The sequence below is a fragment of the Nuphar pumila genome, chromosome 12 (assembly GCF_984573655.1).
Source record: "Nuphar pumila chromosome 12, dmNupPumi1.hap1.1, whole genome shotgun sequence".
NCBI classification, from domain to species: domain Eukaryota; kingdom Viridiplantae; phylum Streptophyta; class Magnoliopsida; order Nymphaeales; family Nymphaeaceae; genus Nuphar; species Nuphar pumila.
The window spans coordinates 81,178,852-81,205,260 of NC_143260.1; the positions used below are offsets into that span (position 1 = coordinate 81,178,852).

General features: G+C 36.2%; 1 protein-coding gene across 1 annotated transcript in view; it reads left to right on the plus strand.

Annotated features, from left to right (window-relative positions):
* The window catches only part of LOC149821066 (Rab3 GTPase-activating protein catalytic protein), a 145,619-nt gene that overhangs the window by 79,314 nt on the left and 39,896 nt on the right, over window positions 1–26,409 (plus strand). Inside the window, exons 12-13 of the mRNA XM_089981693.1 lie at window positions 13,098–13,226; window positions 13,459–13,592. Of these exons, the coding sequence (XP_089837819.1) occupies window positions 13,098–13,226; window positions 13,459–13,592 (263 nt within the window). The remainder of the gene's footprint in view (window positions 1–13,097; window positions 13,227–13,458; window positions 13,593–26,409) is intronic.

The following is a 26,409-nucleotide window of genomic DNA, read 5'->3' on the forward strand; positions in this document are numbered from 1 at the left end:
TAGAAACTGACCTCCTTTCATTAGGATCTCCTCTCCAGTCGGCATCACTGTAGACCATGACATCATGCATGTCTTCTCTTTTCCAACTTTTCTTATATACCAGCCCATCTCCAACCGTACCTTTTAAATACCTCAACACTCTCTTGACTGCATCCATATGTCCCGTTTGCGGCTCATGCATAAACTACGACACTTGATTGACTGAGTAAACAATATCAGGGCGAATAAAAGTAAGATATTGGAGTATATCGACTACACTTCGATATCTTGTAGGATCTGGGTACAAATCTCCATCCTGGGAGCTGAGCTTTTGATGCAAGACACTTGGTGTAGGCAAAGGCTTAAAATCTTGCATGCCAAATTTCTTCAACAAATCCAATGTGTATTTATGTTGTGTCAATGTTAAACAATCATGCTTCCTGTCTACCTCAACTCCAAGGAAATATCGCAAATCTCCTAAGTCTTTCATCTTAAATCTTTGACTTAAGAGTCCTTTTATTTCCTCAATGTGGCTCATTGAGTTCCCTGTAACAATGATATCATCAACATATATCGACAACAGGGCGGTGATACCTTTGTCCTTGACAATGAATAATGAGTGGTCCAAGAAGGATCGAGAGAACCCATGTTTCTGTATTTTCAGGGAGAAACTTTCAAACCACGAGCGTGAGGCTTGCTTCAAGCCATAAATGGCTCTGTTTAACCTGCATACATATGTGCTTGGGTCTCCCTCAGCATATCCAGGAGGCTGCTCCATGTAAACTTCTTCCTTCAAGTCTCCATGAAGAAATGCGTTTTTGACATCCAGCTGACTCAATGTCCATTTATGCTGGACCGCTAAAGACTATAATTCTTATTGTTCCCATTTTGACTACGGGACTAAAAGTTTCATCATAATCTTGGCCTTATTCTTGTGTAAACCCCTTCGCAACAAGCCTGGATTTATATCGTTCTATGGTGCCATCGGGTTTGTACTTAATTTTGTAAACCCACTTGGAATCAACAATATTTTTGTTAGGAGGTCTGGGAACGATTTTCCATGTCTGACATTCATGAAGCGTTTCCACTTCTTCATTCATGGCCTCAATCCATTTGTTTGATTTCACGGCGTGATGAAATCCCACGGGTTCATCATGCTTATCAATATGAGATAAAAAGAGTTGAAGATCCATAGAAAAATTATTGTAGCTGACCCACCTGTCAATAGGATGTCTAATTCTATTTGAACTCCTCACGTTTTCAACATGCACATAGGTATTTGGTTCTATGTGAGGAACATGAGGATTACCTTTTTCTCTTTGCATGTAGACATTACCTTTAAATTTATCAATAGGGTGAGATTGTGAGTCTACACATTCTTCAGCATATGAAGCCTCATCTGCCTAATCACCTAATTGAGGTAAGCACGCTTGGTCTGAGTCGATGTCATCCTGGTCGGCCGACTGTATCTCTTGAGTACACTGAGGTGAGCAGTCACCATAAACACTTGCAAATAATTATGCATTCAGCCATGGATGATAAACTTCTTCTCTGAGAATTATTTGGCAGGTATTAAACAATATATCTCCAAAATCATTCTCATCGAACACAACATTCTTGGAAATTTTGATACGCCTAGTCGTAGGGTCATAGCACCGATACCCTTTGTAATCATCTGCGTATCCCACGAATCTACACTTGAAAGCCTTTGGTTGAAATTTATTTCTGAGAGGATCATCAATATGAACATAGCAAGTACATCCAAAAACATGCAGAGCATTATAATCAGGCTGAATGCCGAAAAGAGAAAGATATATGAACTATTCTGTAAAACTGTCATGGGCAAACAATTTATAATATAGATTGCTGAATGGAATGCTTCTGTCCACAGACTAATGGAGAGATTACTGTCATGCATCATGCTCATGGCTGTTTCAATAATATGCTTATGCTTTCTCTCAGCAATCCCATTCTATTGTGGTGTATGTGGGCAAGACACTCTACGCTTTATTCCATTACTTTGGAGAAAATAAATAAAATCCTTCAATGTATACTCACCACCTCCATCACAATGAAGATGCAAAATATTGGTAGAGAAGTGGTTTTGAACAAAGGCATAAAAGTTGCGAAATATGTGAAAAGTTTCAGACTTATGCTTCATAAAGAATATCCAAGTATAGCGAGAGTAATTGTCAATAAAGATGAGATGATATCTATGTTAAAATATATATATATATATATATATATATATATATACATATACTTATATATATATATACATCCGTATATATATAAGTATATATATACATATATGTATATATATACATATTCTATTCTATTGAAATACCCGATAGGGGTATTCTTGTAATTCAGTCAATGTACTTTTTTATTTTTCTTTTTTATCTTTTCTTTTTTCCTTTTTTACTTTTTCCTTTTTTGTTTTTTTATTTTCTTTCTTTAGGATGACCACAAGGGGCCCCACTCTTGTAGTCGTTGGGGCCCCAACGGTCAGATTTCTGACCGTTGGAGCTCCCAACGACTACAAGGGAGCCCCCTTGTAGTCTCTTCTTTAGTGCCTCCCTCCTCTATAAATAGAGGAGTTGTTCTCCTTCTTATGTATGGGTTTTATACCCCTCTCTTCCTTTCTTCAATAATATCCAACTTATGACTTTAAGTCATTTCCATATTTGAGAGTTTTTGTGTGTGCACATTCGGTGTTTGTGTTCTTGGCTCTAGTGGTCACTCTTAAAGAGTGACACTTGCTCTATTGGTGCTTCCGCCTCTTTTCATTACATGGTATCAGAGCTCGGTTGGTGATTGGCCTTTTCTTTGCAACGTGTGACTCATTCTTTTTTGAAGAAAGGAAGGACTTGTTGGTGCCGATGGAACGTGACTCTAAAGTGGAGCTTTCTTTTAAGCTAAATGGGTCCAACTATCTCATGTGGGCCTCCGCTATGGAAAATCATCTTAGAGGTAAGAAACTTTGTGGTTTTGTTATGGGAACTACTCCCGAACCCTCTCTTGTTCTCACCAAGATCGAAAATGAAGTTGAAAAGGCTTTAGATGGCGATGAGCGCATCAAAGCTATTAATGATCATCAATCCAAAATTGAGGATTGGGAAAGTAACCATGCCAAAATCTTGGCATGGTTTATGAACAATGTTGACCTTAAAAATTGTGCTAATATAGCCAAATTTAGAAGGGCCAATGAGGCTTGGTTTTTCTTTAAGGGTATGTATACCCAAAAGGATCTTGCTCGACAATTTTTTTGTCAAGAAAAATCCATTCCACCAAACAAATGGACATGAGTGTCCGGGACTATTTTAGCTCTTTAACTTCCCTTTGGGATGAACTTGCTCTTCTTGACACTAAGTGGGTGGCTCCGGAAGATATTGAATTAAGGAGGGAACAAATTGAAAAAGAACATTTCTTTCAATTTCTTCATGGTCTTCGCCCGGAGTTTGAACAAGTAAGGGCATCTCTTCTTCATAGAAGCAAAGCCTTACCTACTGAAGATGCCCTCGCCGAGATATGTCAAGAAGAAACTCGACTTGGCTTAAGCATCAAGAGTGATGAAGTTTTGGCCGTTACTAGGCTCGGATCAAATGTTAAAGCGTATAGACCTCCCCATTTTAACGAAAATAATAATGGGCCTAGAAGGGGAATAATATGCCATTATTGTAATGAACCCGGTCACATTAGACCGGCTTGTCAAAAACTCAAAGGAAAGGTTGCCGCGGTTGGGGAAACTTCTCCGAAGAAGGAAGAAAGTACCAAAGAAGGAGATATCAAAGAAACTCTAAATCACATCTCCGAAGTTCTCCAACATCTTCTCAAGACTTCTCCTTCAACATCCGGGGCCGCCATTGCCTACTCTTCATCTCCTCCAGGTATGTGGATACTAGACTCCGGTGCTTCTTTTCATATGACATCTCATAAAAATTCTCTTTCAAATATTTTTTCCGAACCTATATCTTCTTGTGTGTCAACGGCCGATGGTACATCACTAAAAATTGAAAGTATTGGATCACTTGATTTTAAAAACTTTTTTGTTCCCAAAGTAAGAATCGTTCCTAAAATAAATTTAAATCTTTTTTCCGTATCTCAAATCACCGATCATGGATGCCAAGTCTCTTTCTCACCTAAGGATTGCACCGTGCAGGATCTCCAGTCAGGGAAGCTGATTGGGCAAGGCCATAAAAGGGGTGACCTCTACTTTATGGATTTTTTGACTCTTCCATCTAAGCCATCGTGCAATCTTGTAAAAGACAAAAGTATTGGAATATGGCATGAGAGACTTGGCCATCCAAATTTTGTAAAAATGTCTCTTTTTCCGTTTTTGAACAATACTTGTAAAGACAATCACATGACTTGTAAAGATTGCATTTTTGGGAAATCTAAAGCTATTCCATTTCCACAAAGAAGTTACTTTACCACTCGGCCATTTGAACTTATTCATTCCGATGTATGGGGACCTTCCCCTATTTTGTCTAAAGGAGGTTTTTCATATTATGTAGTATTTATTGATGATTTTACTCGATTCACGTGGATTTACTTCCTAAGTCGCAAATCCGAAGTTTTCTCTTTCTTTAAAGAATTTCATGCAATGGTCAAAAACCAATTTTTGGGAAATCTATCTATTCTTAGATCCGATTCGGGAGGCGAATATATGTCCAATGATTTTCAAAACTATTTGAAAGAAAATGGAATTTTCCACCAACGTTCTTGCCCCAACACTCCGCAACAAAACGGACTTGCGGAAAGAAAACATAGGCACATAATAGAGACTACAAGAACGTTATTAATCTCAAGAAACATTCCAAAATCCTTTTGGGCCGAAGCGGTTCTAACCTCTACATATCTTATCAATAGAACTCCTTCGTCCTCTTTGAAAAATCTTTCTCCATTTGAAAAACTTTACAATATGTCTCCCGATTATAAAAGACTAAGAATTTTTGGATGTAAATGTTTTGTTTTAACTCACAAGAATGATAAACTTTCCCCTAGGGCTATTGAATGTATTTTTTTAGGATATGGCGAAAAACAAAAAGGGTATCGATGTTTTGACATACTTAAAAACAAGCTTTATATCTCTAAAGATGTCACATTCCTTGAAGAGGAAAGTGGTTTTTCGCACCAACCGAATGAAAATATTGATTATTCATTCTTATTTGACTTATTGCCTAAAGAAAACTTCATAGATGATCATATTGATCCTAATGAATCCCTTAGTGAAGATCTTGTTGAACATCCAAGCAATGATCAAAACTTAGAAGAAAATGTTTCAAGACAAATTCAAGTCTACTCTAGAAGGAATGAAAGGAATCCTCCTTGTGCCCTTGAAATTTTTTCCCAAAATTAGTCCATCGAAGAGACTTCTCAAAGAAGATCAAATCGGATTTCCAAAATACCAAATAGATTTGTTTCTTATGATTCTTTTTCGCCTAACTTTCGAGCATGCCTACTTGCTCTTCACTCTTTGCATGAACCATCTCATTACAATGATGCTAAGCAATATGCTCATTGGAATGAAGCTATGCAACTTGAACTTAATGCTCTTAAAAAGGCACAAACTTGGGAAATCATTGATCCTCCCAATGGCAAGAAACCCATTGGATGTAGATGGGTTTTTAAAGTAAAAACTAAGAGTGATGGTTCATTGGAAAGATATAAGGCTAGGTTGGTAGCCAAGGGATATGCCCAAGAGTATGGGGTAGATTATGATGAAACCTTTGCCCCCGTTGCTCGAATGACTAGTGTTCGAGCCCTTGTTGCTATAGCCGCAGTTAAAAAATGGCCAATCTTTTAACTTGATGTCAAAAATGCCATTTTGAATGGTAATTTAAATGAAGAAGTGTATATGGAGCCGCCTCCAGGTATGGATTTAAATGGAAAAATTTTAAAATTAAAAAAGGCTTTATATGGTCTTAAGCAAGCACTTAAAGCTTGGTATGATAGGTTTAGTAACGTATTGATAAATTTAGGATTTTCTTCTTGTTATACTGACACTGCTCTTTTTTTTAAAAAGGACAGGTGACTCCATTATTATGCTTCTGCTGTATGTTGATAATATGATCATTACTGGGAATGATAAAAAGGGAGTAAATGATGTAAAGTCTATGTTAAAAGAAACTTTTGATATGTCTGACCTTGGTTATTTGAGATATTTTTTAGGGATTGAAGTGGCTTATTCCCCGCGAGGATACATCTTATCTCAGATGAAACTAGCTGCAGAAATTTGTGCCAAATCAGGAATATCTGATGAAAAGAAAGTTGAGACTCCCGAAGTCATTAATGCAAAACTGAGACTTGAAGATGGTGTTCTTCTTGAGGATCCAACCCCCTACCGTCAATTAATCGGATCTCTCACCTATTTATCCATCACACGTCCAGACATAGCTCATGCGGTTCATGCAGTAAGCCAGTTTCAGCATGCACCTACTTCGGTTCATATGGCAGCCGTATTGAGAATTGTCAGATATATCAAAAATACTATATCAAAGGGACTCTTCTTATCCTCTTCCTCCTCTCTTGACTTAACTGCTTTTACTGATGCTGACTGGGGAGGAAATCCCAATGATCGTATCTCAATAACGGGTCTTTGTATTTTTTTAGGTGAATCCCTCATTTCGTGGAGATGCAAGAAGCAACAAAAGGTTTCACTGTCATCCACTGAAGCTGAATATCGGGCCATGGCAATGACAACTATGGAAATCGTATGGCTCAGAAGTCTCCTTGCTGACATGGGCGTCCCCATTTCCACTCCCACCAAGCTCTACTGTGACAACAAAAGTGCGATTTACATTGCTTGTAATCACACCTTTCATGAGCGGACCAAGCATATTGAAATGAACTGCCATTATGTTCGAGACAAATACCTCAGAGGGACTATCTCATTACCATATGTTACTTCAGAGCATCAACTAGCTGACTTCTTCACCAAGGCGCTCCCAACTCCATGATTCATGTTTCTCCTTAGCAAACTTTCGGTCTTCTCCCCGTAAAGTTTGAGGGGGCGTGTTAAAATATATATATATATATATATATACATATACTTATATATATACATCCGTATATATATAAGTATATATATACATATATGTATATATATATACATATTCTATTCTATTGAAATACCCGATAGGGGTATTCTTGTAATTCAGTCAATGTACTTTTTTATTTTTCTTTTTTATCTTTTCTTTTTTCCTTTTTTACTTTTTCCTTTTTTGTTTTTTTATTTTCTTTCTTTAGGATGACCACATGGGGCTCCACTCTTGTAGTCGTTGGGGCCCCAACGGTCAGATTTCTGACCGTTGGAGCTCCCAACGACTACAAGGGAGCCCCCTTGTAGTCTCTTCTTTAGTGCCTCCCTCCTCTATAAATAGAGGAGTTGTTCTCCTTCTTATGTATGGGTTTTATACCCCTCTCTTCCTTTCTTCAATAATATCCAACTTATGACTTTAAGTCATTTCCATATTTGAGAGTTTTTGTGTGTGCACATTCGGTGTTTGTGTTCTTGGCTCTAGTGGTCACTCTTAAAGAGTGACAGTTGCTCTATTGGTGCTTCCGCCTCTTTTCATTACAATCTACTACCAAAAGGGGAACAAAAGGGTGCAAGACCCCAAACATCAGAATAAACAATTTCAAAAGGTCTTGAAGCTCTTTTATTTATAGAATCAAAAGGAAGTACATGACTCTTACATATTTGACAACTGAAACACTTTTTATTATTTTCATCAAGAGTTAAACTTGATTTAGGAATTAATTTTCTTGAAACAAGTTTCTCAAGAAAGGAATGACTGCAGTGACCAAGACGGTCATGCCAAAGACTTGGCTTATGACATTTGGAAAGACTAAAAACAGACTTAGGACCTGACACAGATAACTTAGACTGAAAAGACTTAGACTTCAATGGTGGCTTCAAGACAGAACTGGTATGCGCAAATGGATCTTCCTTGAAGATGTACATATTTCCTTGTCGCTCTCCTTCTGCGAATGTCTCTCTCGTTCGAAGATCCTTGACACACACAAAAGAGGGAGTAAATTCAACATAAGCATGCGTATCATCAACAAGTTTAGACACAAATAATATTATTTTTGATGTTAGGAGCATGAACAACATTTGACAAATTGAGAGATGATTTTGGCAAGGGAATGATTGCATCTTCAATGTGAGAAATATGATGGTGAGATCCATCTTCAGTGACAATACTATTTTTACCAAAGTAAGAAATCGAGCTTGAGAGCTTACCAACATCCCCCGTAACATGGGTCGCTGCTCCTGAATCAACATACCACAATCCTTGATCATTCTGCTTCAAGTGCAACCCAGACAATGCTGCCAACAAAAGTTGTTTTACCTCCCGTTTGGTTTTGGTGGCATTATCTTCCTTCTTACTCTCAATATTTTGCAACTTTCCTTTATTTTGAGGATTAAACCAACAATTTGCTTTAATATGTCCCTTTTTATTACACAGGTAACATGTTAGAACAACTCTTTGATTTTGGTTCCTCGTATTGGAATTGAACGACATATTGGGTGTGAGAAGCAAACCTGGACCGACAAATCTGCCATGACCTCTTCCTCCTCTGAAGCTATTTCCTCCACGACCACGACCAAAAGAGAACACAGTAGCTAAAACATCTTGGGAATCAGATTGAGCGCCAGAATCTTCAGCAATACCTTTCAACGACATTTCATACTGTAAAAGTTTTGCCTGGAGGTCCTCAAATGTGGGAAGAATGGACAAGCACAACAATGATGTCACCAAGACGTGATAATCTGGGCCCAAACCATTCAACGTCTGTTGTACTTTATCCTTGTCCGGCACTTCACATCCAATGATGGCAAGTTGATCTGTAATGGTCTTTATCTTGTTCAAATATTCCATGATGGATAGGCTGCCCTTTTTGAGAAGTTGGAATTCATGCTTGAGAAACAGAACTCTGGCTTCAGATATCTGAGAATATGTCTGTGTCAACCTGTTCCACAATTCCATCGCAGTGCAGTCATCGGGAATAACAACTAGCACTTCTTGAGACAAGGTAGATGTGATGTATGCGATTAATGCCTGATCTTTCTTCATCCAAGTGACATAATCCAAGTTTCGAACAAGTTTAGTAGATGCATCTCCTTGTGCGTCTGTTTCTTCTTTTGCAATGAACTCTGGTATGAATGGAATTGATCCATCTAGATGACCAAAGAGATTTTGGCTCCTGATAAAAGGAACTATTTGTCTCTTCCAAGTCAGGAAATTTGAATTGTTTAATTTCTTAGAGACAAGCTGGCTAAGGAAGTTTGAGGACAGACCAGACTGAGTTGAAGAAGAATCCATGATTATGGGATACGTAAATATGAAGAGAAAATACTCAAAGAAAGAAGCAAGTGAACCTGTTACAACCGAATTCAAATTTGCCCTTTTTTTGTAACAGGGATCAAATCACGTGAATATTGCGATGAACTTCAATGTTCATGAACTGGATCATTTGAACACGCTGTGTTCGATTAGCATTAATAGACCTTTAAGAAAAGATCGTTATAAGAGGATCACGATAGAATCAATTTTTCAGACTTATCAAGAATCAATTTTCAGATGAGAGAATAAGAAAACATAATCAAAGAAATCATGATTCTAAGACAAAGGATCACAACAAATGGTTTTCACACTGACGATTCAAGAAAACACGAGTTTCAAAATCTGTATACGATGGATCGTCTTAGAGACACGTGAACAAATTCCAAAAGAGAAGAGGTCACGATTTGGGTGAAGATGGGAAGAAAGAATGCTGCCTGTTGCAGCCGATTTGAAGGAAGAATAGATTTTTAATAAAAAAGGGGGCGTGTTTTAGATGGGAACACGACCAATAGATTTTTAATAAAGGGGGCGTGTTTCAAATGAGAACACGACAACACTTTCAAAGAGAGATGAGGATGAGAAGAAGAGTTCGTATTTAAGTAAATAATATGATAACACAGATTTCACCAAAGAAGAAAAACCAACAAACGATGAAGGAGGGGTATTTTCTGATTAAAAGCAGACATTAATCTCTATGTTTGTACCTTTTGAAAACAATACCAAGCCCTAGATCCAACCTTGCTTTGATACCATGTTAGATCTTGAGTCTCCACCAGAGCCGATCTGCAATAGGAGCAAAAAGAAGAAATAAGGTGGAAGAAGAGGAAGACGATAGGGTGTTATGAACTGCAATAGGTTCACATATTTTTCATAATCATACGTGACCTAATAGTTGATATTTATACACAACACATGTTACAAAACAATTTGGTAGTAAACACAATATTACAAGAATGACACTGCAAGGACGTCAAACACGCAAAACCCAGTTCGGGTCTGGATCAAACCCAAACGGGTCCAACCTATTTTACGACACTTAATAAAGAGAGCTAACAAATAACCTAGAATATTTAGCTCCTAAAGGGATGTAGCGACGAGTTCTTTTCTTTCCATCTCAGAGAAATCTCTTTTATAAAATGGGCTTCCAAACAAGTACCTAGAATCTGGAAAGCCTCCTTGAGCTCACACACTAATACATTTGGTTTCTTCATATTCCACATTCTAATAAACCTTAGCCTAGCAACAACAGAAATACCTTGAAGCATGTGGCCAAGGCACCTGCCATCCCCTTCGATCTGACTCCAAGATTGGTGCTCCATCCCTTCTCATGATAAGGAACCAAAGTTGAACTCTCGAGCAGCCATGCTAAAGACACTGGTTCATTTATTAATGTAAGATAACACCCTACTAGTTGCAAGTGCACAAATGTAGGTATCTTCAAGACATTCAACACCATCACCATCTTTTCCCTCACTTGTCAAGCTTCCAACCGGACACAAGCATACAAATGAAGGTATTGTCAAGTCAAACTCCTTGTGCCCTCATCCATTAAGCTTTTGGGCCCTTGCTAATGTCACGCCTATCACAATAATTGTCATTGGCATCAACAGTGGAGGGATGACATGATGCCCTAACACCCAAGTTGAAAAGCAAGGAACAAAAAATATTCTAGGTAAGAGACAAAGCATTGTCCAAGAGGGAACAAAAGGAAAATAAAACTATAAAAGACTTTGGTTTAAGGGGCAAGATTGGTTGACCCTATGTAACAAGGACATGTTTGGGGACCTGCCATACCGTGTCAACATGGTTGGTTACGGGTTGGGTTGGGTCGAATCTGACACAGACCTAACCGAAAAACTGTCATTTTTTAATGTGTGTGTGTGTGTGAGAGAGAGAGAGAGAGAGAGAGAGAGAGAGAGAGAGAGAGAGAGAGAGAGAGAGAGAGAGAGAGAGAGACACCCCTTTTCTTTTAAGGAAGAAAAAGGGAAAGTGGGTATGACCCATGGTTGCCAGTCGAGGAAGCGGGAGTGGGAAGCGAGGCACTTTCAAAAATCTAGGAAGCAGGAAGCGTGAGACTACTTAGAAGCGAATCACGAACCGTCTCGGAAGCGACCTAGGAAGCGAACTGGAAGCGACCTAGGAAGCGAGGGGGAAGCGAAAAAGAAGAAAATAAAAACTAAAATGGAAAAAGTGGGAAGCGCGGGGGAAGCGCGCTTCCCATAAATGGGAAGCACATTTCCCATAAAAGGGAAACTCGCTTCCCAAAAAAAGGGGATGCTTCCCCACACATTTCGGAAGCGCGATGTTTCGCGCTTCCCCTACTGTAGGGGCGTTTCCGGTAACTTTGGTATGACCACCCCCCTTTTTTTCTAAGAAAAAGGAGGAAAAGGAGGTTTCATAACCCCTCTTCCTTTCTTCTTTCCTTCCTTCGCTTTAATAAGAGAGAGAGAGAGAGAGAGAGAGAGAGAGAGAGAGAGAGAGAGAGAGAGAGAGAGAGAGAGAGAGAGAGGTTGTAAACACCCTTCCCATCCGACTTCTCATTATGGATCCTAATTGGATCTAGATCCACACACACACACACACGCGTACATATATAGTCATACCCTCATGCCCACTTTTTTTGAAATTGTAGTGTTGTACCCTCCATAGTTGTACCTGTACCTATATGACATAGGTTGACTTGGATCTAACCTGATTTGAGAACTGAAGTTATTTGATCGAGAAAGAGACTAGACCGACTCCATGTAGGGCCGAATGGAAGGTCCCTATTGCCTCAAAGTTCTTCTTTGAGTAGATATCCACCCTTAGAAAGGGATTCCAGCAAGGCAATATCACGAACTTTAGCACCATGCCCAAAATCATCACTCAAGCTTGCATCAGAGAACAACTCATCATTGATGAAGGTTTGGCTTCCCAACTCCAGCCAGAGATAAATGCTCACAGAAATTCCAAGCTTGTATTAGAGGCATGATGTTGCCTTTCTGGAATGATGATCCAGGGGGTTTGATCTCTTTGTTGGCCTCTTTCCTCTCTATCTCCTGAACTTCTAAATTCCTTTCATGTTTTTCCAATGGAACTTTGCTTTACAATATGGTTCCTTTTCCTTTTTTCTTCCGGTTTCTTTGTTGTCTTGCTTCAGATAATTATATTGTGTTCTTTTTTACTTCTGTTTCTTGTCATTTTTATATAAAAATAAAGAAAAAGAAATTAAGAAAGAAGAGCAGAACATGAACCAGATGGGACATCTGTTCATTTTAGATCATACCTGCTTTGACATGAGCCAGTTGAAATTGATGTGAATCGATTCAATTGAGTCTTTTGCACCATAATGTCTGCTTGCAAGCCAGAGCTTTCCTCAGCTTCACTTATTTTTCTTTCCTTTTCAGCTTTACATTTGCCATGTTGAAATCCTGCTAATATTGCTCATATTCTGTCTCGTGAAATTTATGGTGTGTATTCATGCATTACATCTTTTTATTCCATACAAGATGGCACTCGATTTTGGCTTATATATCTTTGTTTTAATTTCTGTTGATGGTCACAGTGTGAAATTTCTATCTTCTTCACGATTCCACTCAACACTATGAGTTTGTTCTGTTATGACATGCTTAAAACTGTGTCAATGGGTTGTACTTCTGTTTCATCATATGAAGATCCTGGTGGAAGTTTCTTGCAGTCTTCTTTTGTGGAAACCAAAGAAACGGAAATCTCATTCGATGAATTTAAAGTGTTATTTTCCTTTTTGTTTGATTTCTGTGCCAGGGTTGTCAGTGCCTTCTATTCAAAATATTGAACACAAGCTGTCTAAAGCTATAAAAGGTGCTCCACTTGAGTCATTGTTTGCCCAATTTTGCTTGCACTCCCTCTGGTTTGGGATGTGCAATATTCGTGGTATGTGTCAGGAACACTAGTTCATTTTCATGCAGGCATATTTTATGTGATTTTTTCCTTCTTTGTTTTAAAAAAGCATATATATTCTTTTTGAGGAAACATTCATATGTCCTGTTAAAGAATTTTGTGCTATCCACTTAGTTTACATATGGGTGAAAATCTCATGCTGTTGGATGTGCCTATCTCATGTTTTATGCTAATCTGCTTTTTCTTTTCCTCTTATTTTTGCTAGCAATTTCTGTTCTCTGGATAGAATTTGTGCGTGAAGTTCGTTGGTGCTGGGAAGAATCACAACCATTACCAAGAATGTTAAATAGTGGGGTCATTGATCTGTCTTCATGCCTTATACATCAAAAGTTGCAGATGGTATTTGCTGCCTTGTGTCTTTGGTTCTCATGGTTTCCTATCTTTACATTGTTGTTGGCTACTGCACACCATCCCAGTGACTTGTCAGTTGCAGTTTATAGTGTGGAATTCGTTTTTGAATTTGGGCTGCAATAGTTTTTTGCCATACAGGCTGAGTTTTTCATTGATGGTGCATTGCTAGGTGTAGATTATTTATTTGAATAATTTCTTTTCTTTTAAATTCCGATCTAGTCCTTGGGTTTCCGAAATAGTTAGCTGTACCTAAGTTTTGTAAAGAAAGAGGAGCCTTCAAATGTCCACCAAAGAATCCAAAATGAATAAGTACAAAGAGCCACTATGGGCACACTCACAAAGGCCACTGAGGGCACACACCAAAGAAGGCTCACAATATAAAAAAATATTTTATTAATTCACAAAGTATGCAGTAGGCATACTTAACAATGAGGGGGAGATCCGCTATATATACACAAATGAGAGAGAGAGAGAGAGAGAGAGAGAGAGAGAGAGAGAGAGAGAGAGAGAGAGAGAGAGAGAGAGAGAAAAGAGCTAGCCGTTAGACCAATTCTAACGGCTAGTCAAGTCAACAAGAGTTGACCAAAAATAAAAATAAAAAAATAAAAAATATTATTTACAATAAAATTTATATACATGTATATATGTATACACACACAGATATATATATATATATATATATATATATATATATATATATATAGGGTAAGTAAAATATGTAAACCAGTTCTGAGATTTTTATAGGTTTTTTTTTTTCTAAAATTTCACCATACGGATGCGATCTAGATGCATGGTTTTATAGAAATAAACTCTTGGATCATCCGATCTTTTAAGGCTTGAAAATCAACGACTCGGAATTTTGGTAAATATGCAAGTATAAAAAACCACATTGATGAAGGTTTTTTTTAAAGTGCCGCATCTGCACCCGCACCCACACCCGCACCTATGTGACATAGTTTTGAACTCTGTTTGTCTCCCTCAGTGATGATCATATTGCCCATATATATGAGTAGAATGACAATACCCGTATTTGTATTCCTTAATAAACAAAGTTGTGTCAGTCAAGTAATATCTAAAACCAATATCATGCATAACCTTACTAAATCTGTCATACCATGCTTTCAGTGCTTGCTTCAAGCTATAAAGAGCCTTACTCAAGCGAAGAGCCTTCTCTTCTGGAATGCTCATACCCGGTAGTGCCTCCATGTACACTTGTTCAACTAGTTTCTCCATTAAGAAAGACGTTCTTAACATCCATTTGGTATATGAGCTAGTTCATAATGGAAGAAACTAATAAAAGGGTCTTAAGAGTGGTCATTCAGACAAGGGAAAAAGTTTCTTCATAATCTATCCCATATTCTTGGGAATATTCTTTAGCTACTAATATAACTTTATACCTCTTAAGGGTCCCATCACTCTTGGTTTTTACTTTATATACCCACCTACATCCTATAGGTTTCTTTCCATGTGAAAGATCTTGAAGTGTCCAAGTTTTGGCTTTCTCTAAGACTTCTAATTCGACTTTCATGGCTTGTACCCACTCAGAATGTTTTAAGCTTAGGCATTGGGCGAGGTCTCTACATAAGAATAAATTAACACAATACATGCCTTGTATTTGGATGAAAAATACTCATAAGATACAAACTTTTCTGGGGGCTTTGATACTCTCGATGATCTCTTAGATTGCACCTCATGTTCATTTTCAGTGTTTGAATATTTCTCGAGTGCACATGGAGGTTTTTAAAGCAAATAGGTTTTATTACCATGAGTTTTCTCTTCATTAATCATTTTATCTCTTAATTCATTGTCATTATCAAGACCAAACTCACAGTCACAATCATCAATATCATGATTTGAAATAAAATCAAATAGAAAAAAATACTCAGTTATTTAGATTTTTCACAATCAAAAGAAATTTTCATTTTCCAAAAACGACGCATTTCTTGAAACATACAAATTTTCATTTTTAGAATGAAAACACCTATAACCTTTTTGGTTATTTGCATATCCAAAAAAGGCACAAGGAATAGCTCGAGGAAAAACATTTATCATTTTTATTGGTTAAGACAAAACACTTGCATTCAAAGACTCTTAATATGAAATAATCAGGAGTAAGTTTTAAAAGTTTTTCAAGAGGAGATTTATTTTGTAGTGATGAAGATGGCATTCTGTAAGATACACAAGGGTTAAAGCAACTTCGACCTAAAAAACTTTAGGTACATGACTTGCAATAAATAAAGTTTTCGTGGTTTCCACAATATGTTTATGTTTTCTTTTTGCCAAATCATTTTGTTGTGCTGTGTGTGAGCAAGATATTTGATGTGTAATGCCATGCAAATTAAGATAATCTTTAAATTCTTTTGACAAAAACTCTCCCTTTGAATCAATGTGAAAGATAGAAATGTCATTTTAAACCTATTTTTGACCAAGTTACAAAAAATTTGGAAATGCAAATACATTGAACTTATGTTTAAGTAAATCCCAGTATATCTAGAAAAACCATCCACAAATATGACATAATACACATATCCACCTTTTGGTATGATCAGTGCTAAACCCCAAACATTCGAATGGACTAACTGAAGTGGTCTAGTAGAAACAAAAGTCCTCTCATATAATGATATTTTTGTATTTTACCAAAAATACAATCATTACAAGTAAAATTGCCAATGTTACAATTTTTTTTCAAATTAGGAAAATATGGAATTTTGGATTCCCTAATCTTTTATGCCACAAAACCAAATCTAATTTTTGAACATTACAACAAAATGTATTCTTAGGTATTTCCAAAAAGTCTGTGTAGTAGAGTCCTCCTTCTCTATGGCCTTGCTCAATCAACTTTCCTGTTTTGCGATCCTGCACCCACAACCATTTGATAAGGAGACATTACATCCATGGTCCAATATTTGAGAAACCGACAAAAGATTTAAATTCAGTTTAGGAATATATCTAATTTTTGAAATTCAAATTTTTTTGAAGTTTTGAAGATTTCTTTCAAAATTTCATATTCCTTTGATTTCAAGAGACGTGCTATCGACAATGAAGGTGTTAAACATGCTTGAATAATACAACATTCAAATAAAATATCAAGGTTGGAAGTCATATGAAATGATGCACCAGAATCAAGAAGCCAAGGAAGACTTGTCGAGATCAAAGTAAGATAAGATCATGGCTTCGATTGAGGAAGATGATCTTCTAAGAAGAGGGTGAAGCACCTCCACCAATTAAGATAATAACATGCTTCCAACAGATATCTCTTGAGGGTTGCTCATGTCCTCCGTCTCTTGAGGTGGACCAACCAAAGTCACCTTTTTTGTTATTTTTTCTTAACTTAAGAGTTTGATGTGTCCCCGTTCGTAGCATTATTAACAAGTGACTTGTATATGCGAGTATCAATTTTCAGCCTAGATACAGCCAAGAAGGATTCATCATCATTCTTGAGAGTATCTCTTCAACTTATTTTTCTCCATACTTAGCTTTTCAACTCTATCAATGATAGAGAAAATATTTTCTCTATAGAGAAGAGCTGACTTGGTGGCTTCAAACTCGGGTCACAACCCATTTATGAATTGTTAGAAATGCTCCACATCTATTTATTTTTGTCGGAACTCAATGTCCAAAGGGCAATGCTACTTTGGTTCAAGAACCAATTCTTCCCAAAGTTCAGATAGAGCATTATAGTATTCTCTAATGGTCATATCTCCTCGAGTCATAGTTCTAATCTTATCTTGTAGATTGCATACGTGCAATATCTTTAAGAGAATACATAATTTTGAGGTACTCCCATACATCATTGGCATGCACAAACTTCGTTAGGCTAGGGCATTTCTTAATGTCTGCGCTATTGATAAGCCAATACATTATTTTCACGTGTCCCATTTTCCACTTTCCATTTTTACTCATAATTGGTTATGACTTTGGTCCTCTCATAATCTTAAAGTGCAACATTCTTTCCGTTCTTTACTTTAGTGAGCAGTTTAGGTTCCAGATCAAATCCATTCACTAATTTCCACAAGCCCTTGCTCCAAATATGGTGCTTCATGATTGAAGACCACATTACATAGTTAATGTCATTTAGTTTGATGGGACCAATGGTGACACTGTCTTTATTCACCATGATTACAAAGGAGAGAGAGAGAGAGAGAGAGAGAGAGAGAGAGAGAGAGAGCTTTCACTACACCGCACCACGAGCACACGAACAATGAGGTTGCCAACTTCAAAGATCAAGAGCATTATGGCTCTAATACTATGTAAAGAAAGCTAAACCTTCAAACAAGAACAAATGTCCATCAAAGAAGCCAAAATGAACAAGCATAATGAGCCACGATGGGCACACTCACAAAGGCCACTAAGGGCACACACCAAAGAAGGTTCACAATATAAAAAATAATACTTTATTAATTCACCAAGTGTGCAAAAAGCATGCTTAACAATGAGAGGAAGATACCCTATATATACACAAATGAGAAGGAAGAAAGTGCGAGAGTAATGACATATAATATATATACAAGGTGTACATACATATTTTAACAAATTCAACCAATGCATTCCTTTGTCCTACAATTGTAAGCATTTGAAGGGATCAGGAACACTAATTTCTCTAAAAGGTTCATTTGCAGAAATCTCATCTCTATTTCATACAAGCCTCAACCGTTACCTTCTAGGTTTGCTTTAAGGGGGAGTAGTTTCGAGAAGTGTTCAGAAATTGTTTTAGAGGTGTGTGGGAAAGCAAATTGCAAGCTTTACAGATGAAAATGGGAGTCATGAATGGGTGGGAAAGCAAGTACGGTGCAGAACAACACTAGAAAAGGTAGGAAGTGTTTCCTCAAGCATATTCGCAAGAGACTCTGAGTGAAACTTGCTTATGAATGTGTTATGCTTTGTTCTATGTAACATGGGTACTTCCACCAAGCCCCAATGCTTGTGTCGTGCTCATACCTGTAATAGATACCCTTGGTTGCAAGTCTCTAAGTTTCAAACTTGACCGATCTTAGGTATCTTATGAACCGCTTACAATGTAGCCTTCCCTTATCACTAAATGTTTAGTTGGCCTTCTTCTGTGTATCGGAAGCGAAGGAGTATTAAGTACGTATTTGTTGATCATTATTCATTAGTTAACTACACACCTTTGATATGATTTAGACTTTTAGTTCGTAACTTCATACTTAGAGCATCATGTAAAATGTAACACAATTGTGTATTTTTGCATGCACACACGCACAATCATGAAGTGGCTTGGAATTCGAGTAAAAAATGAAATAAATTAGTAATTTCACTAAAACAAATGAAATCCAAATGCAAATGCATTATTATAATGTATTTGTCTAGGCTCAACAAACAATACATATCCAAGAACCAGAACAACAACAACTACGCCTTCATCCCAAAACAATTGGGGTCGGCGATATGAACCAAAAAAGAAAATCATTCTGGGTCTTCCATTGGAATCCTTCTCCTCCAATCATTTCTATCCAATGCCATGTCCTCGGTGAGGTTCAAAGCATTCATATCCTTTCCTATCATCTCCATCCAAGTCTTCTTAGGCCTACCCCAACCTCTTTTAACTAATATATTTTCCCATTTCTCCATCATTCTAACTGGAGCATCATTAGGCCTTCGCCGAATATTTCCAAACCACCGTAAACAATTCTCTCTCATCTTATTTTCAATGGATGCAACGTCTACCTTCTTACGTATCTTCTCGTTTCGAATCTTATCTTTTATTGTATTTCCACACATCCATCTAAGCATACGCATCTCAGCTACACTCATTTTTTGAATATGATGTCTCTTGGCAGCCCAACATTCTGTACCATATAGTAAAGCGGGCCTAATTGTCATCCTATAAAACTTTCCCTTCAACCGCAATGGCATTCTACGATCGCACAACACTCCAGTTGTACTTTTCCATTTCATCCACCCAACCTTTATCCTATGATTTACATCTCCATCAATTTCTCCATACTTTTGAATGATAAATCCCAAATATTTGAAACAGTCTTCCATCAATATTTCTTGCTCACCAAGCTTCACTACACTCCCATCACTACTTCGTTGCTTACCAAACCGACATTCCATATATTCTGTCTTACTCTTACTCAACTTAAAACCTCTCGCTTCCAATGTCTGTCTCCGTAATTCTAACTTAGCATTTACCCCAGCTCTAGACTCATCAATCAAAACAATATCATCAACAAACAACATACACCACAACACATTTTCTTGAATTGATCTCGTAAGCTCATCCATCACTATAGCAAATAGGAGAGGGCTTAAAGCAGATCCTTGATGTAACCCAACCGTTATAGGAAAATTGGTTGTCACCCCTCCACAAGTGCGGACATTGGTTACTACTCCTTCATACATATCTTTAATTATACTAATGTACTTAAGATAAACACCTTTCTTCATCATTGTCCACCAGAGAACGTTCCTAGGTACTCTATCGTATGCCTTCTCCAAATCAATAAAAACCATATGCAAATCTTTGTTTCTCTCTCTATATCTCTCAATAAGTTGTCTAAGAAGATGTATAGCTTCCATAGTTGATCTTCCAGGCATAAAACTAAATTGATTCTCCGATATCATGACAACCTTCCTCAACCTATACTCAATCACCTTCTCCCAAAGTTTCATAGTATGATTCATGAGTTTTATACCACGATAGTTTATGCAATCTTGTATATCACCTTTATTCTTATATAGAGGTACCAAAGTACTCTTCCTCCACTCATTAGGCATCTTATTTGTCCGCTAAATTTTGTTAAAAAGATTTGTCAAGCATTCTAAACCTTTCGCACTCAAGCATTTCCAAGCCTCGCTAGGTATACCATCTGGGCCAACTGCCCTTCTTGATTTCATTTTCTTTAAAGCCTCTGCAATTTCTTTCTTTAAATCTTGTGCATGAAGTCACGATTCATCTCATGAAAAAGAATGGAGAAGTGTCCAAGATCCTGAGCATGACTTCCATTAATATTTTTATCAATAAAAATATTCACATTATTTCTAAGCTGCCACCTGGGTACGGGTGTAGGTGCAGGTACGGGTATAGAGGTACGACACGACAATTCTAAAAAATGTGGGTATGACACAACTATATATATATTAATGTCACATAAATACAAAATAAATTCAAAATAAACTGAATATTATCTAAATATAAATGCTATATCTAAAATATATATTATAAACTGAAAATATAATTATAAATTATAATTTGAATACAAACTTGTATGTACAAAGGGTAAAATGGTGTGTCCAAGTGTTGACACATATCGACATGACATAAATATTTCCACCATGCTAAACACACAAAAGAATACAAGATTCAAAGTTAGGTTAATTCAAACCACATACTTTCACGGTGTCGTTTTGCGTAGTTTCATAGAAATCGATGCAAAACCCACTCAAAGATTCAATCCTTAATCCATGGTTCTAAACCATGTACTTGAATCAAGATCTGGATTCACATGAATCAATCATAGATCTGAACCCATTTGTATAGATTTTTCATACTTTTTTCGCAAAATCCCTCGTTTTACGGTTTCGTACGTTTGAAACGACTCCCAAAAACTACTCACGACTAAACGAAAACTACAAATTCGAAAAGACATCTTATCTAAGTCTAAACTCCGATATGGAACTGAGGTTGAAACTCAAAATATAACATATTACAATTAGGGTACTCACCTATATCAGATCAACCACCGAATTCTCCAACATATGCACCACCTACACCGGCTTCCTCTTCCCAATGAGAGGGGCATGTGGAAGGGAGAAGGAAGAATAGGGAGATAGATAGATAGGGAATAGGGATCTCAACAATATGAGCACACTAGAGTGCCGTGTGCGATGAAGGAGGAAACTCCCCTCTTTATAAGCCTCTAAGCGAGTTTCCTAATCACATACGAAAACTCCTTAGCTTTCCTAATTTCAACTTACCTTATATTTCATGTAGTCCTAGGCTAATTAATATTCCCATATGAAATAGGAAAACTATGTCACATTAGCTAACTAGGATTCTTAATGAAAATGGGAAACTAATGGCTAGTTTGACTTTAGGCCTAAGTTGGACTTCTAAATAATTACGAGGGGCCCATATAGGGGGCATCCCACCCTATGGTTCCAATCTTACCAAATTAATTCAAACTCAAGTTGAGATCCATTTCAAATTCAAATTCCAAATTAAATTCAAATTAAATTCAAATCCAAATTGAATTAAATCTCAAATTCAAATTCACATTCACATTCACATTCACATTCAATTCAAATCCAAATTCAATTAATTTTCAAAATGAAATTCAAATGAAAATTCAACCCAAATTTGAGACATAAAATTCATTTTTAATTATTAAATAATTATAAAAAATTCATCGATATTACATCCTTCCTCCCTTAAAGAAATTTCGTCTGCAAAATTTGGTTACGATTACATATAAAAAAACTCTGAGTATTTTGCTTTCATCTCTGCCTTTGGCTCCCATGTACATGCCTCGATTCCGTGGTGTTGTCATCACACTTTTACCATGAGAATCGTCTTCTTTCGCAATACTTGTTCTCGTCAGTAAAAAATCTCTACTAGTCACTTCTTGACCGTAAGATCTTTCTGTATCTCCAGATCCTCATATTCAATCACATGTGTTGGGTCAGACACATACTTCCTTGGCATAGAAACATGAAACACATTATGGACCCTCGAATACTGAGGAGGAAGTGCCACCCTATATGTTGCTCCACTGATCTTCTCGAGGATTTCAAAAGGACCTACATATCTTGGGCTAAGTTTGCACTTTTTGCCAAAATGTAATACACTCTTCGTCAGTGAAACCTTGACAAATACATGATCTCCTACATCAAATGCAAGTTCTCGCTGTCTCTGATCGACATAACTTTTCTGACGACTCTAAGCTATCAAATGCCTCTTGCGGATCAATTGTACCTGATCAGTGTAGTGTTGAAGTACAATTGGTGATTCCACAGTTCTATCACCAACATCACTTCAACAAATTGGGGATTTACAGGTACAGTGCCTCGTATGTGTTAAAAAATGACCTTGAATGAAATAGGTTAAAAAAAGAACCGATAAACACACACATAAAGTGCGAATACACAAACCCACTAAGAGGTAACCAAATGCACATAAAGTGCAAACTCATAAACCCACAAAAGGGTGAAGCCAAAAGGGCTAAAAAGAATGAATCTTCATTAAGGGAGAGGGTAAAAACCCTTAGCAATTTACAATGGGGCAGGAACCCTTTTTATATGCCACTAGGAGACCTTGAAAGGGGCTCCACTAGTCGTTGGAGCCCCTCCAACGGTTAGAATTCTAACCATTGGAGGGGTCCAACGACTAGATGTTGGACCCCATTCTAAGGTTGACTAAAGTCAACCAAAAGAAAAATAAAAGAAGAAAAGAAAAGAAAAGAAAAGAAAAGAAAAGAAAGAAAAGAAAAGAAAAGAAAAGAAAAAAAATTAGTCATATTCATAATTATGAATATGCGCAAAAATGGGAAATAACCAAAATGCCCCTTAGGGCTTACAATTAAAGAAATATATATTTATATATATGTAAGTAGATACATATACATATACACATTACATATATATATATATATATATATATATATGTATCTCTCTTTATATATATATATATATATATATATATATATATATATATATATATATATATATATATATATTAAGAGATACAATTTAACACCCCCCCTCAAACTTTGTGTGGGGGAACAAAAAGTTTGAAGAATACAAAAAGAAGAATCTGAAGTCTTCAAGAGTCTTCAGTAAAGATGTCATTGAAATTTGCAAATGTCTTCCTCCAATTGATCTTGATAGTGAGCTCCCTTAAGCATTTTTTTGGACAGCCTTTATAATATATTAGGATTATTCTTTCATCTGATCTTGAAGAACCTGAAAAACAAAACAGGAAGCTCAAAGTATACACGAAAATATATTTGCTTTGTAAGATTTTTCAACTCATAAACATATGATTTAATGTGCAAAAGCAAAGTAATGATGCACATAAGCTTAAAAAATATGGAATGCAAGATTGAATCATACAATAATTTAGTGTTTAAAGAAGTCTCATACAGATCAACTTTTAAGAACATATACTTGAAAATAAGCAAAAGTGAGAAAATTTTAATGTCTAAGAATAGTAGCCATTATGCTTAATGCATTTACATGGTCTAATAGTGGATAAGCAAGAACCCACAATGGGGAATAACAAAATAGTCCACTAAGGAACAATACAAAAAGCCTTGAAAGAGGCAATAAAAAATATGTGAATCTTTAAGTGAGGGCTTCAAAAGCCATTATGGGCATATGCATATGATATCATGTAACTAAAATAAGTCATTAATGGACATGCATCAATCACATTTCAATCAAGTATATTACTTGAGCTTACAAGAGGCAAAGAAAAACAAGTGTTATTGAATAGAGCAATTCTCTTGAAGGAGATTTTACAAAGGAAATGCTTAAATGATAAAAGAAAATGTATGAACCTTACACCAGAACAAAGTGTAAAAACACATGCAAGTCCACTTATGGGACAAAGATATATCCTTAGATACACAAGAACCCATGCACATACAAATTGTGCTATAAAACATAAACATGAGTTAGAAAATCTCATATGCAAATGAAAACCAAAAATGCACATTCTCATAAATATGGAATTTTGCAAATCTCAATAATAGTTCATCCATTACAAGCAATCACCTCATCAGATCTCCAAAACCAACAAATCAAGTGTATAAGCAACTAGAACAAGAACATAAATATAATGTCACTAAAGGGCCAAAGACATGCACGAAGGTGTATATAAATACCTCTTGTCTACATATAGTGATACTTAAAGTGAGTGTATCAGCGACTAGAGCAAGAGTACAACAACCAACCATGGGCTAAAAGTCACACACAAAAGTGTGAACAAACATCTCTTGTCTACTTATAATGACACTCAAAATCAAGTATGTTCAACGACTAAAACAAGAGTACAAAGCCAAATATGGGCTAAAACACACACGAAGGTGTGACTAAACATTTCTTGTCTACATAAGGTGACACTTAGATAGGAGGCATAAAAGGAGAAAGTCAATTGAGGTAAGAAGACTTGTAATGACAAACACTAATGCAAATAAAATTGACAATTTTAAACATATTTTGAAACACTATGGTTTCAAAAAACAATATGTATCCATCACAGGTACTCATAATAAAGAGCATCCATAGTAAAATCAATAGCCAAAGAGAAACTGCGTGATACCACACACTCATAATCAGAGAACATAAAACAATCAGTTTGAGTCAAACCACATTTGACAACCAAAACTGACCTAAACCGAGGTGCCCATAACTCAACTCAACAAACATCTCTGATATAACAATAATACGGCAAAAAAAGGATCAAATAACAACCTGTGATGGACAATATAAGTGCCATAAAGGGCAAAGAATACTCTTAAAAAAATATTCTTTCAAATACGCAATGCCATGTGAAAGAACCATTTTGGGATAATCCAAGAATCATTTTTAACAATGCAATTATATGCATACCAAATGATAATAGATGCAATTTTATGCAACTTAAGATGTCGAATGACAACAACCTTGAACGAGCAAATAATAGATTTAGACCAATATAGCCACTCTTAATAAAGGTGAAGTTTGAAAGGCTCATGAAAAACCATGAAAGGAAGTGAGGTCCACAATTGAAATTTTAAATGATGCTCACAACCAATCTCCTTACAATAACGATGAAAAACTCACAAAGAGCATACACTCATAAGAACTTTTTTTTTTAAAGGATCACAAAAAAATCTTTCTTAATGAACGTAAAGGTTCATTCAATTCACACACAAAAACCAAAACACTTAAAAAGAAAAGAAAAGAAAATATCTCATTTAAGTGAGAAAAACCCACACTTAAAAAGGAATCCTCAAACAAACTTCAAATACTTCTTCACGAACAAGCTCTCTCAAGAACCATAAAGGTTCATACACAAAGCAAACACTTAAGAACCACTAGGATTCACACACAAAATACTCAAGAGAGATTCCAAATGAAAAGTGAAGAATATATTTCATACAAGTGGGACAAAACCCACACTAAAAGGATTAATAAGTTTATAGACTTGTTGTAACCGTACGACATAAAATTGCACTGAGGCAAACTTATAAGTTTCTTAATGCATAGTAAACCTCATTATATGACTTAAGAAGTTAGAACTAACTCATAATTCAACAATTGTGCAACAACCATTGAAAGGAAACATAAATTTTATAATGGGACACACTTGAAGACAATCAAATTGGTGATTCTTTAAAAATGTCAAGATGCAAAAAGATAATCATATTTCATATGACAACAATACAAGACTATGCTTTTTAATAGAAACTACTCTTAATTCAAAATAATAAAAAAAACTTTTTCAAATAAATATTGCTCATATGAGATGATGCATTAAGTGATCCTTGTTAAAGAAATTATATCTTAATAAAAATTTCATAGATGATATATGTCAAGATTTTTTCCGAAAAACACGCGATATTATAAGAAGCCACAAAACAATAATTATGAAGAGAGTATAGAAGAGTAATAATTTTATACTACGTATATCATACAAAAAATTTATTCATAACTTCCTTTCAAAGACATACTATTCATATGAAAGGTATACTTACAAACAAAGTTAGGTATATAAATTCAAAGCACCAACGATCATCAATTATTCAAGAAAAAGGTTATATATTCATCAATCTTAAGTCGTATGCAAAACTTGTTATCA